This window comes from Calypte anna, chromosome 3 (genome assembly GCF_003957555.1).
Source record: "Calypte anna isolate BGI_N300 chromosome 3, bCalAnn1_v1.p, whole genome shotgun sequence".
Taxonomy (NCBI): domain Eukaryota; kingdom Metazoa; phylum Chordata; class Aves; order Apodiformes; family Trochilidae; genus Calypte; species Calypte anna.
This window is the reverse complement of record NC_044246.1, coordinates 90,805,423-90,819,564: the sequence shown is the minus strand read 5'-3', so window position 1 is coordinate 90,819,564 and position 14,142 is coordinate 90,805,423. Positions and strand designations below refer to the sequence as shown.

Below are 14,142 nucleotides of genomic sequence, written 5' to 3'. Positions count from 1 at the left end.
GATGTGAAAATGTTGAAGTGCGAAGGTGAAGCATCAGGTGAAGCAGCAACCTTCTACTCCTGGACACTGGATGGAAGGGACAGGAACAGAGCCTGACTTTACTGTGTCCATCTGGTAGGTTCATGTATGGGGTACATCAGGGCTATGAAATACATATGATGGAAAGATATGGGGAAAAATGTCCCAATTCCTTTTTTATGGCCCCTCCTAATCTACTGAAACAATAAAGTCATTCAGCCTACAGGTAAAGCCAGACTTTGACTGCCTGTATCTTACTGGAAGCAGGACCGTATCTGTAGTAATCAGTAAAAGCAAGGTAGTGGAAGCCACTGCAACCACTGGGAGAATTTAGGAAGATGTCTTAGCATTCAAAAATATAAATATGTGAAGTATCCTTCTACACTATTGCAGTAGGAAAACTTCTTCATTTTTGTTCTACCCTGTGAAACAGCTATCAGAGATTTACAATGTGTATCATTCAGTGAGATACTAGGGCTGTTCAGGATGACAGGCAAAAATGCAACACTGGGAGCCTGCTATTGCAGAGCTTACTTCTTGTGGGAATTTTCTTTTACAAAAAAATATTAGTTTAGATCAGGGATTATTCCATACCAAATGTAAACACTCTATTCTGAGTGTTTATCTCTGATAAATCTATTCCCAGTTCTGATACCAGAAGAGATTTTCTAAATGTTAAATGCAGCAAGACAGATGATGGCTACTGGCAGAAGCCTGGTTACATGTCCTGTGCTGCATCTGTGCCCTCACCACACTCCCATCCCCATTAGCTGGATAAAACTCTTCAGGAAAGTATGTTTATGTAACAGAAGAATTTGGTAGAAGCTAAGCAGCTCTAAAAGTGCTTAGAGTCACAGGCCAGATAGGGATTTAAGTATGTGGGTCTCTCTCACTGTCTTCACCTCAAAATACTTCAAGGTTTAGTGATTATTATGTTCTAATACAAAACTGTCGCTTGTGACTCCCAGAGAAGTCTGTTTATAGACAGTGCTTCTCTTTTGTATTTTATATATTTTTCTCTTTTGCTGTTTATTACTAGCAAGAAAATGGGATCTTTATCTCTTTAAGAGCTCATCTGCGTCTGCTTGCTGAAGCTTATTCTTCACTTGAAGTCATAATCTGCCTGCAGTATCACAAATAGTTGCTCTGGGCAGGATTATAATGTGATAAAGGCAGAGGATCATGATTCCAGGTGGAAAATTAAGTCCATATCAATAAAAATAATGTTAGAAGGGCAGAGTCCTCACACTAAAACTCAAAATGCCTCATCATTCCTGCAGTGGAACTTTTCCAGAACAAAAACTCAAATCTGGAAAAATTCAAAATTTGATAACAGAAAATGAAGAGAGGATTCAAAAGGAATGTTATGTATGGGAAGTGAGACTTCTGTGCCCAGTGCAAGACTTGAATGGCGACTGATTCCTTCTCAGCAGTGATATGAACAGATGCTCCTTGTGTCATCTCTCTTATTTATCCTTAAGCTGAACCCAACATTGAAAATGCGTCATACTATTAAAGCAATCAAAATTTTAAAAAATAATGAAAATGACACAAACATCTGTTTGGTAAAGAGAATGCTATTTTAGATGTTAAGCCAGCCCTCACAGGAGAGCAGAAAAGTATCACAAAATACTCAGGGATGCATAGTACACTACCTGAGACCAAATCACTGAGCAAACACTAATGAATTTAAAACCATGCTGGCAATACAATGAGATTGCTGTAACTCCATTAAGCAGTTTGTAGTTTCCAGTACCACATGAATGCTGTGTCACTGGACAGTGACAAACCTTTGCTTGTTCTTTGTGTGAAGAGTTGGTCATTTCCTACTACCTGGCTCCTTTCTGCCACTGCACAGTTTTGATGCTTGGCAAAGTAAATGTATAAAACTTCAAACATGTATTTTTAGAAAATCTGTTTTCCTCTAAATGCTAAAATAACTGCAGAAACAGCACAGCATTTACACTACAAAGTATTTTTCCTTCAAGAAACAACTCGGCTGACCACCAGAACCACTTTCAGATATCATAAAGGAAGAAGAGAGGCAAACAGTAATTATCTTCTCCCCCAAACCATTCAAGCACATCCTCCTAGTTAAACTATTTGAGACCATAAGACTGATCTTCCTAACCATCCTCTACAGCCAGTGAGAATACAGTTGTCTCTGGAGGCCAGTGCAGGGACAAAGCCTCATTCACCTGCTCTCAGAGAAGCTTTTCTGTCTTTTAAAAGAGGCTAGAGAGATTAGCCTTTTTTAGCTGAAATTCATCTTTTTAAATTAATCCTCTTATGTCCTCTCCAAAAGTGTTTTTTCCTGGAATGAAGTGTGGTTGTATTGAAAACACCTCTTGTATCCATCTTTGCATGCAAACAGATAATGAATGTTGCATGCCAGAGAGCACAACCCACCAGGTGTGTAAAATTACTACCACCATAAGAGGTTCAGTACAAAAAGTTTAGCATCACACCTCTGATTCAGTGACTGATTCTTTTGTGTATAGAAACAAGTGTGGGACTCCTCTGACCAAAGTTCAGCAGACCACCACTCCCTGGGCTCACTGAAGTAAGAGCTCAGATGAACCATTCTGATCGGCCATAAAGGGAGCCCAAGCTGACTACTTCACTCAGACATCTGTACTTTAAGTATTCCAAATGGGGTGCATCAGACCCATGATAAGCAGTTTTTGGTCTGCCTTTGATACAGTATTCATCATTCCATATATATTTTATCATCAGATTTTCTCTTCTTTTCCTTCTTCTACATAAAACAGTTCCAGTGTCTTCCTTCCATAACTTTTTTTTTCTTTTTCTTTTTCTTTTTTTTTTTTTTTTTTGTGAGATGTCCTTGTTCACAGACATCATTCTTGCTGGATCCCCATAATTCAGTACACTAGTCTTATAAATTTCTGTTACTAATATATATATATATATATATATATAAATAATGGTATAGCATGTTTTTCCCATCTCATTTTCTTTTCTGATCAGGCTGCACGTCTGAAAGAGGTCTTCACTGAATTGTCAAGAATTATTTAAAAGGCCCTATCTGGAGATGATAAGGTTAGGTGGATAAACAACTTTTCTCTGTAAAGTGCTCTGGTATTTGACAACCATGTATGCAATACTCTGCAATCCTCGTTATAATTTTGCTTATTACTATTCCTAGCTTGTTCATTAGTATAAAAAAACAGGATTTTAAATGTTTCTACAACACTTGTCTAAATTTTGCTTTTTTTATTTACACACAAGAACATTTTGCATCATGTTTCCAACCTTTTTCTTTCATTTTCTTGTTTTTTCTGTATTTATGTTTATTTCTTTGCCTGATACTTTAATAGCACCATATGAATACATCAGTGCTATCCCATGTGGGCATTATTGCTTTAGTGACATGATTTTTTTTTACTTTTCCACTCTTTCAATGTGTGATTATAACAATTCACCAGATCCTCTTACTCTCCATTCTAGTTTCTGCTATTCCAGCTGCCTTCATCATACGTTAGCTATTATATTTTTTCTTGATAAAGAACACACATGCATTCTTCATTTTTTTCCAGTATATATTTCATGTAGAATATATTTGGTGACAGGATTCAAATCTGGGAACTCAACCTTTCCAGCCACTCATAGTCTCTAAACATTAACTTGAAGAGTGCATTCTGATGTCCATCTGAAGTCAACACAAATCTTTGCATTATCTTCAGTGGACTTCAGGGGCTGCAGCCCATTTTGCCTTCTGGCAGAACTTCAGTAAATCATAGAAAAAGCTCTAGCTAACATTAAGCCACAATTCAGCACATTAGGAGGAATGACTGCAGAACTCAACTATGTTTGCAAATGCCTTAGGAGCTATTTGAGTGAATCCCATAGACTGAATGCACTTTTCAGGTGCACTAATGAATATCAATGCCAAAAGATGTTCAGATAGGATATCCAGCATCATGTGCTTGCTTCTAAGGTTTTTTGAGTGTATGCATGAAAATTGTCATCTATTACCATTGCCAATTAATGGCCTCAAAAAGCAGTCTTTGAATTGTCAGTTACTGCCTCTATAAAGCTTGGAAACTTTCATGTATATGCAACCTACAACATCTTAGGGTCTGGAGACATTAGTATGCATAGTATCAGAACTGTTCTCAGGATGCTGGAGTTCTCAGCTGTTTTGCAGATAGGCTGAAACAGCATTAAACCCTACAGTTAAAGTACCTACTTGAACTAAAAAGACAGGTTTCATTAAATAACTTTGCTCTATCAAATTTCCCTTCACACTGAGAGAAATTTGACAGCTTTTCTGCTGTACATATAAACATATATATATACCCATCTTGTAAGAATTGTATGAACAATTGTAAGAACAGTTTTAAATTAAAAAGTGATCAAGATTGCATTATTGCATTATTTCCCTACTTCACCCATCTCAGATATGTTCAGTTTACAAAGAAACAGAAAACCTCTCATCTAACTTCCAGTTCTGAAAGTTCAACCCAAAATCCAGGACTCAAGTTAAGTCCTTCAAACTACTTGTATATCCTCTCTAATGGTAAAGGTTGCTAATTAAAGCTAGGCTTTAGTTTTCTATTGTAGGAAAATTACCTACACTTACTTAGTATATTACTTCACAAACACACAAGGAGAAAGCAACTGCATTTGCTCTTTATTGGTTCTATCAGGTCTGGAGAAAGAGATTGCAACCCTTTTTTTTTTTTTTTTTTTTTTTTTTTTTGTAGTTCTTATTACTTTTTCTTTAATCTTAGCTAAGGGTTACTTCTATAAAGGTCTGAATCAAGATTTAAAACATCAAATGTAAGATTTGTCATTCAATTTCTTGTTCCATTCCCTCACTAACAAGCTTTCACTGATGCTCCTTTGCATGCCTGCTGTGTATTTTAGGAGATATTATTCTTATATTCTGAAACATAAAGTTGGAGCGGTGCTGGAACCATTTCTCAAATATTGAAGACTGTGATTTGCCATGTGTCATATTCCAAGATAAGTCCACATATTCAGAGGCATTAAAAGCAATTGTTTTTTATGTAACCTGAACAAGATTACTTTTCCAGCTGAGTTAATGAAATACAACATCAACAACCTGTTTTCCAGTTCCTAAGCAGGCTCCCAAGTGTATACATACAAGCCCTTGTGTGAACCTAGGGTTTAGATGTGAATTTAGGCTATAGTTCTTAGTAACCCATGCAGCATTGCACTGCTGTTTTACACAACGTGTGGGTTTTCCTATCATAAAGTTAGGATTCCTATTAAAGCAGGTAACACTAGGAAAATCTCATGATGTGTAAGCAAATAGCCTCCCCAGTTATGCCTCAACATAACCTTTTAATACTCCGTCCTGTCTAAATCTATAAACCTCAGAAGCTGGCCTGTTCTCCAAGCAGTTCTATCAAAAAGGCTTGCAACCCTCCACAGCTGCCTTGCTGGCTTGCAATGGCTTGTCCCAGTTCCTTCCCTGTTACCTCAGGGCACCACAAGCCTACAGTAGGAATGGAATAATTATTTAAGAACAAAAATAAATTTGAGTACTGCTTGATCAGTGGTCTGTAAGGGAACATTTATTGTAGAATATACAAGCACATTTCCCAAAGCATGTTGTTCTTCCATCTCTGCTTCCTGTTTTCCATCTCATCACTTCTCAGCTTGAGCAGTGTATGGTATACATCAAGAATCCACTATAAAGAATTAACTTTAAACATTAAAAACACAGCAAGAAGGAGAATGAGAATTAAACAAGATTATTAAACCACACAAGTGCTGCCCAACATCTTGTATAAAGAAATTACTCTCCGCTGTCCAGAGTGGTTATTTGAAGTGCAACCTGGCAAGAAAATTCATGCTGCTGCAGCATGTGAAGATGGGTCTGCACTTTGTTATGCATTAGTCGGATGCATAACTGATGAGAGACTTAATAGGTATATATATAAGAAAGAATTCATATCTCTATTAAGAAACCTAGACTCAGATACTACCAACAACGTATCTGAACGGGTCTCTCCTTCGGAGTTTATAGTCTAAGCTCCCACTACAGCCATGAAAAATTTAGTCAATACATCCAGTGAGGCTTGAAGAACTGTTCAGCTCATCCTGAAGCAGACACCTACTCAGGTCAGCTGAGTGGCTCTACAGACTATAAACTGTAAATGCTTACAGTAAGCTTATCTTGCTGTATAATAAGATGGTGTTTTTCCAAAGTCACGTTCTAATTCCAGCTGCGCTTTACACACAGAAAGGTAGCAGCAGCAGATCAGAAGAAAATGATGCCTCTACCTAGTTGTATCATTCTGTTGTCCCAAGAACAAAGGAGGATAAATATAATGCCTCAATTTGACACAGTTATGCATTTCAGTATAGTCAGTACTAGTGATTTAGGTAATCATAAATTAAGTCTTGGAAGAACTGTGTTTCACTTTCAGTCTCCTCTATTATTTACCCTGCCACCCTGAAGGCTAGTGCTGTGTTTAAGCTGCTGAGTGGACAGGGATGTTAAGGACATTGGCACAACTTGCAAGATATGTATCTTTGCCCAAATGTCAAGTGCAGCTAGTTTCTATGGCTGATGTAGTGTTTTCACACTTCAGCTGTAACTCATGTTTCAGTCCCACTGATGAGTCAGGAACAGCAAACCACTGACTCTCCTTGATGCAAGGCAGTAGGGCTTGAGAGAGCACAGCAGGGGCTCAGAAACTTCAGATGGCAGAAGAACACAGATAACAGGGACTCAGGCTTGCAGGTGAACTAGAAGCATGAGGAATCAGCTCAAAAACAGCCAGATTTGCTAGCACTAGGTCAAGATCAGCCATATCACCTGGGGGTGTGATGATATGCTCAAGCATATCTGCAACACAGTGCTGAGTCCTTGCCCAGGGGAGCTGGAGAGGCCCAAGTGTGCCCTCCTCAAAGAGACCCCTCTGGACAACAGAGTATGGTGGCTATGGCCCTGGATGCTACCTGCTCAGGTTTGACCTGGCCAGGTCCAATAGCCTAGCTCAGCTGAATTGGATCCCGTATGCAAACAGCAAAGTGACTTCACCCTGTGTGCTCTCCTTAAAGAAATCTGGGAAAGGAAGAGAGTGCAAGTGCTGTTCCCATGCCCTAGGAAAACACATGTAACATCCCAGGAACAGCCCCAGGAGCTATACTATCCTGTTCATATGCTGTCTTTCATTTAGTAAACTCAGCCTAAAGTGCTGAGCTGTTTCTGAAGGGCCATCCCAAATCTAATCTATCACCCTTACAACTTAACCACAGGAAATGAGAAATTGGTGCAAATGCTTAAGCTTTTCTGAGCCGTATCTGATCTACAGACCCCTGCATGATCCTTTCTGTCTAACAGTTTCTGCAGCAGATGTGGCAATACATATGCTCACAACAAGTACGACCTCAGCTATTTTAATTCAGTTTCAACCTGAGGTTAGAGTGTGCCAAAAACACAGTACCTAGAAGTTCCCATTCTATACATATGTGCAACATGACTGGTAACAGATGGATGGTGACAAGCAATGCTCCTCCTGGCTCCCCTTTGAAACCAGGGCTCCACTTGCTTGCAATCAACTGCTTGTGTGCACCAGGAACATGTATTGCAACCAGCATACAACATATCTGAAACTACAACCTCATCTAAAATACTCATTTCCAGTAGAAAATGTGAAGCCAGGGTATGTACTTATATGATAGCTAAGAGGTTGGTGATGTGACTATTAATGGAAAACTAAAGTATAAGAACTTTCATAAAAACTGGATTTTGTGCAGCAATTGTCCTGTTAAGAGAACTGAAAGGATGTGTTAATCCCTAATGCAGGTCCCAATCTGCAGTGTGTCAAGACCATGCCTTACCAATGACAGGGGCTGTAACACAATGTCAGTACTTCATCGGATGACTGATGGAGCTAGGAGGAGATCCCTTCAGCATTTCAATGCTTAGTAGACTGTCAGAAGCCAGAACAGAGCTGCAGGTGACCAGATGGCCATAGGAATATAGAAGGCGTTTCTACACTACACTGTCATAAGGAGTAAAGGTACCCAAGTTAACTATGGCATTAGCTCAGCAGGCCAAGTGGTCTTGCTGCAGTAATCAGGGAATTGCCAAATACTTTTTGGAACAATTGCCAAAAAAGCTGTTTCTCAGCACAGAGCAATGCTTGCTGGGCTATCTATAGGCAGCAATGCAGTGAATCAAGCTGACAGTGATGGCCAGGTGACATATAGGGAGCAGAATCTCAGTGGTACCTAGTCTGCCATGTTACAGCTCAGTGTAACATACTCTGGGACACATTATTTGACATGTTATAAAAAATGGATAGAAGGATTTGTCCTTATACAGCGTAACCTGTATTTATAGCTCTCCATTCATTCCTGCACATAAGTGCTTTCATACATCAGAGAAAACAGTTTATTTTTATCCCTGATTTATTTTCCCTTGAACTTGTTTCTTAACTCTTGAATGGCTAATGGAAAAAACAGTTTTTAACATCCTAGGGGGAGTGCATGACAAACACAAAGTAAAATGTTTACAGGCTGATGCAGCTCTGCGAAGACAGAGAGACATCCTTTGAATAGCTGAATGAATGTGTTAGTCCTGTACATTTCTGTTGCTCCTTGAATGCATTCCCTCCAATCAAACAGAAGACTCAAATTCAGCTTGGAGGGTCTGCTCATTTCTCTTTTCACTAGAGCTGAACATATCTGGAGAAGTTTATAAATAACTCTGCAGTGCTCAGGATGAATTATGGTACAGCTCTTCAAAGACTATTCTGTATTGTTTTGTAAGATATCTAGAACTGTATTTTTAGGCACTTGTCTCACAATCATCCTCAGAAGGGGGGACAATTATGGCAAAGATATGCTTAGGGACAAACTTTTGAGTTCTTTTTCTGGGCATCAGTTGTTGGCAAAGTCAATATATACATTTACCAGAGATTGTTGTACTATAGGTTTGCATCCAGTGCACCATAACAGATGATTTAGCAAAATTAATTGCTCTTAAAAATGATCATCAGTCTTGGCTGACCTATTTCACTACCAGTCTTGTCACAACAACAGACTGAATATATATATAACCTGCTAGTGACTGTTCAGTATACTAAGAAGAAAATGCAGGCTCTGCAAAACTCAAATGACCAAATATTATTCCTTTGCTACAGCAGTGGTTGATATATGCTGCCAGCCCTCCCAAAGAGTCTTTTCATGAAGTGTCAACTCCTGTTTGCCTTACTGGTGTGTGTAGTCCCACCAGACAGGCACCCGGCTTATGTGAAGTCAGAATATGCAGTGGACTGTCAAACATGGATTTGCTTTCCAGTAGGTTTATACCTGTAGGTCTCAGTGGAAGCTGAGGAAACTGGCCCCAAATTATATATTAGTTTATATAGTTATATATATTAGTCAAAGCTAAACTAAATAAAAAACATACCATATTGTTTCTGACTATCCACTGACACTGTTACCTTCAGTTCCTAAGATCATACTATTTCTAATTTAAAAGGTAAGGTAAGAGAAAAGTGTAAGGCTCAGAGAAAAAATTCAGGCAGAAGATCTATAAATCTTGTGATTTGTTTTTCCCTACAATAATATGAAATCCAACCACTACTGGTTTAGCAATTAACACCACAATCCCTTCACAATCTCATTAAAAAACACCACTTTAAAACCCTGAATGAGAACCTTCTTTTTCAACAATCCTTTACACAAATCATGAGATTTTAATAACCGTACCATTTAGATGAATTCCTTCCAGCCTAATGGCTAGAATCATAGAATCATTTAGATTGGAAAAGACTTTTAACTTCATGAAGTCCAACTGTGCTTACTGCCCTTTTAATTGAAAGGTGAAAAATGTCACATAATCCCATGACTCCAGAGGTTTAGACAACAAAGAAAACTAATTCAGAAATGAATTTAAATCACAAGATGCAGCAACACAAACACATTAAGCAATGCCTTTAAATTGTAAAGTATAGGCTCCTAAACATTTAAATGTATCAAGACAAGGCCCCCCCAAAGTACTCTGATTTCTTCATGAAATATATGAATTTTCTCTAACTTCAGGTACAGATAGCACAAGAAGAATCGTATCAGAGAATTGATTGCATTCATTTTTTTTAATATATAAGGAACATAATAATTTTTTAAAACTAAAAGGTCCCTATTTTGTCAAAACTCTCACTGAGTTATATCGTTACTTTGGTGTGGATTTGGTTGAGTGCAGACATTTCATTCTGCAACAGATTCTCAAAATAAAGAAAGAATGGTGCAAATAGCTACATCAAAGTCTGATTTGTCGTGTAAGCAATGAATATTTCTGTTGGAAATTTACTTATTTTCTTTGTACAGCCATGGCATATCTAGGTCTCCCTCAGATTAGAAACATTAACTATTCTGGGTGTGATTGCTGTGTGACTGCATGGAGTATCTATAGTACCTGGAGGGTGAAGGGAATTGTAACAGCAGTTACAGTCATAATGAACTTAAAGTACTGCAATAAAAAATATCTTAAAAAAATAAACCTGACAAACATCAGATGGCAGTAAATTAACATTAGCGGGGAGGTAGAGACACCACTGGGTTATCTCAGAAAACTCTCACATCTTCTTGTTGGTTAATTTTTCTCTTATGAAGCACCTCTAACAAAGACAGACTTCAACCTACTTTATATTCATAATGATTCATGCAAATTTACCTCCTTTTGAGGCAAGGGGTCAAACCTTTATGTTGATTCTATAATGAGTAATATCTGCATAGATTTTTGCAGTATAATAATGAGGGGTGTTTTGCAGAGATACTCAAAATCAGGACACACAAATCCAGACAAACTGGATTCAATTCATCATATAAAATCCAAAACAGAAGAGCTGATAAGGACGATAAATGCATTTTTCAAATTTAGTATTTACTCTCCTATAGCCTGGTGTCTTATTTTTTTAACATGGGGTTCAGTACTAAAGGAAAGGGATGAAATAGTTCTCACTGAATATAGAAAGAGACAATGTAAGCATGTACCATGAGAGCTGTGGCTCTGGCGAAGAACCTCAACATAAATTTGCTACACATCTACTTTTCCAAATATAAGGCTTTCCTGGCAGGCAGCCAATCATGCAGGAATTGCCAACCGTTCTGTAGATAGGGCAATTATCATTCTCTGTGCACTGCCACTAGACCACCTGCATCTCCACATGTGATGCAAGTCAGATTTGAACCCAGCTCTCAAGAGATGAATGCCAGCCCACTGCTGTTTACTATCAACCAATTATTCATTACCTTTTCTCATCATTAAAAACACCATTTATAGCTGCACCTGACAAACAGCTAAGGATAGGAGAAGTTAGCACACAGGCCCAGAGTTATAGAAGTTGTACAACTTGGAGATGAGATGTTGTTTCAGGAGGGGAACAAATTCTGTAAAGCCCATTTTTTTTGTGTGCATCATGCTTTGCTTCTATCAGCTCCTCATTGGACTTGGAAGTGCATCATATGCACTGATACAGAACATGAATTTCAAATTCTCTTTCAGATAATGCTGCAAATATTTTCATGGGAGTATGACTGTATTTTTTAAATCAACTGAATTAGATTGCTTATTAATAAGGTTTTACTTGGAAAAAAAAAAAAAGGAGAAATGAAAATTTAGGGGGAAATGAAAATGTATCAATGTTGAATGAGTCATCGTTTTCTCTTAAGAATCGAAAGTCTATCATCAGATAATGAAGGGGAAAACAGCTCCACCACTTACTTAAAAGGGCAGTTTAAACCATTAGCTGTGGTGTTATTGTGTCTAAACAAAATGTAGAAAATTGTAAAAGAATATAACAGTTCTTATTGGTTTATTATGTCACATTTCAGTAAATAGAAACTTCTTGCAAATATTTTAAATGTGTTTACTTCTAAGCTGAGTAATATGCAAATAACCACATGCTGTACTAATAGAAATAAATTAGTCAGTTTTCAAACTTCCCTTTTTAAGAGTCACCATGCAGGATGACATGTATTTTAGAAAGGTGTAACACATTAAACTTCATCTTTATCCAGGCTCAAGAGGGAGAGAATTTTGCATAGAAACCAAGTATTTCATATTGGAACAATTAAATAATGAAAAAATCTTTTTACTGCTGAAGGAATGAGTTTGTTCACTTTACTGCAGCACTGTTCAGTGAACACAACCAGACTGTTCATGGTTTAAAGATCGGACACTCCCTATGTCATCTTCTGTGACAGTGCATACAAATTTCAAATAGTTAGGGGAGTTTAAAACTAATTGCCACATGGACCACATTGCGAAAGTATATTCCATGCACACTTTTGAAAACATAACTCATAATTGGATACTTTCTTCACCCACAACCAGGTAAGGAAAAATGAAAATAATTTAAAGTAAAAGATTGACTGAGTGCATAACTCTCTCTCAAAGCTTCCAGATTAGCAGGCAATGGCATGAAGATATGCTTTAAGTCACTATCAGGAAACCAGGCAAGAGAACTACCTAGACAGGAGCTCTATAGGCCAGCATGGAAATAAAGTGGATGCTAAACCAAATATTATTTCCCATATTTTCCCAGCAATTATACTCCTTATTCAGAATCCTAGGAATTCATTGGGTTTTGTGTTATCCTTCAGCGCTGTATGACTTTTGATTCCCCTGACCTATGAATACAGAGTCCTGACATAAGCCACCCACCAAGCAGGCTTGTAGTCTGGATCCTTCTGGGATCTCCCGCGGCAGTGTCCATGCCAAGCAGGCAACTTCCCTGACAAGGAGCCAGGCACAGGTGAGGACTGGCAGCAGAGCAAGCCAGGGGAAGCTCTGCAGTCTCACAGCCTATCAGCTCTGCACATATTTAGGGTGCAGTCAATAACTGGGCTCAGGGTTGCTTTTTGGACAAGAGGTCTGGCACGTACTGCAAGGACAGCTTTTCTTTAAGTAACCAATTGCGTTGGAAATGGCACATTTCAGCCCGTTAAGATAATATAAATGAAGAGATGATGTTTTGTGTAGGAAAAAAAAATGAAAGAAGACATCGTGTCTTTCATGCAAAATTAAAAGTTTGCTACATGATTTCATTAACAAAAGACCACGACAATATGTACTCAGGTAAATAGAACAACTTCTGACCTTGAAATTGCGTGCTAAATAAATTACCTCAGAGCGAAAGTGATGAGTTCTCATGACAGCATCTGGAAGAGAAGCAGAAAGACACACAGGCTGCATCCAGCTCCACCTCACATTTCTCTCCGGCTAGCGGTTTATCTAATCGCTCGCCCTTCAGCCCACATCCATGGACGGCTCAAGCTCTCCCGCCGCAGCCGGCAGCTCCGCCCGGCATTTATATTTAATTAATCGGGAAGAAGTTGAGCATAAAGTTCTGCTGCACTTGAGAGGCCGGGAAGGGCTGGAGGGTTTCCCCAGCCCCTCGCTTCCCTCCCGCGGGCCGAGGTTTGGCCAAGGGATGGGTGGAGACAAGGCTGCCGCAGTCCTAGGCTCGGCTTGAATTTTCTTTAAAGCCTTTGCCCGGCTCCAGAGCGGCCCTACGCCGGCAGAAACCGCGGGATGGGCCGGGAGCACCCCCCTCCGCACTCGGGGACGAGCGGCATCTCTTACCTCGGCTCCTTGAGCGACCTGAAAAGACGGATTTGATGGGATGCCTCCCCTTCTGGAGCCTGCGGTGCCAGCAGCAGAAGAATAAAATCGTGGCGATGGTCCCCAGCAGCAGCAGGAGCAAGAAGAGGGCGCACTGGATGCTGTAGGGTCTCAGCAGGACCAGGAAAGCGGCGGCGATCATGGCTCAAGCGCCCGGCTGCCCCTGTGCGTGCGCGGGTCTGCGGCGAGCGGCGCAGGGGGGGCGGGCAGCGCCGGGCAGCCTCTCCCCCCGGCAGCGGGGCGGGCATCTCCGCCGGCACCGCGCTGCTGGAGCCGGCAGCCGGGCAGGAGGAGGAGGCGGCGGCGCGGGGGAGGAGGAAGAGGCGGAGGAGGAGGAGGAGGAGCAGCGGGATGAAATTCAGGCCGTGACTCAGCAGCGGCGGCGGCCGCCGTGGTGGCGGTTACTGCGGGGCTTCCCCCCTCTGCGCCCGCGCCGCAGCCGGGACCCGGGCGCGCGGCGGGCTGAGGGCCCGCGGGCACCGGCCGGG

At 40.1% G+C, this 14,142-nt stretch overlaps 1 protein-coding gene across 2 annotated transcripts in view; it reads right to left on the bottom strand.

Annotated features, from left to right (window-relative positions):
- Window positions 1-13,854, bottom strand: part of DST (dystonin) — a 289,353-nt gene extending 275,499 nt beyond the window's left edge. Inside the window, exons 1-2 of one of the 2 annotated variants that reach the window (XM_030446905.1) lie at window positions 13,616-13,854; window positions 13,157-13,191 (exon numbers count right to left, since the gene is read on the bottom strand). In XM_030446905.1, coding sequence (XP_030302765.1) covers window positions 13,157-13,191; window positions 13,616-13,796 — 216 coding nt within the window. In that variant the 5' untranslated portion in view covers window positions 13,797-13,854. The remainder of the gene's footprint in view (window positions 1-13,156; window positions 13,192-13,615) is intronic. The other variant, XM_008495643.2, reaches the window with a different exon arrangement.
- Window positions 13,855-14,142: the final 288 nt, after the last annotated feature.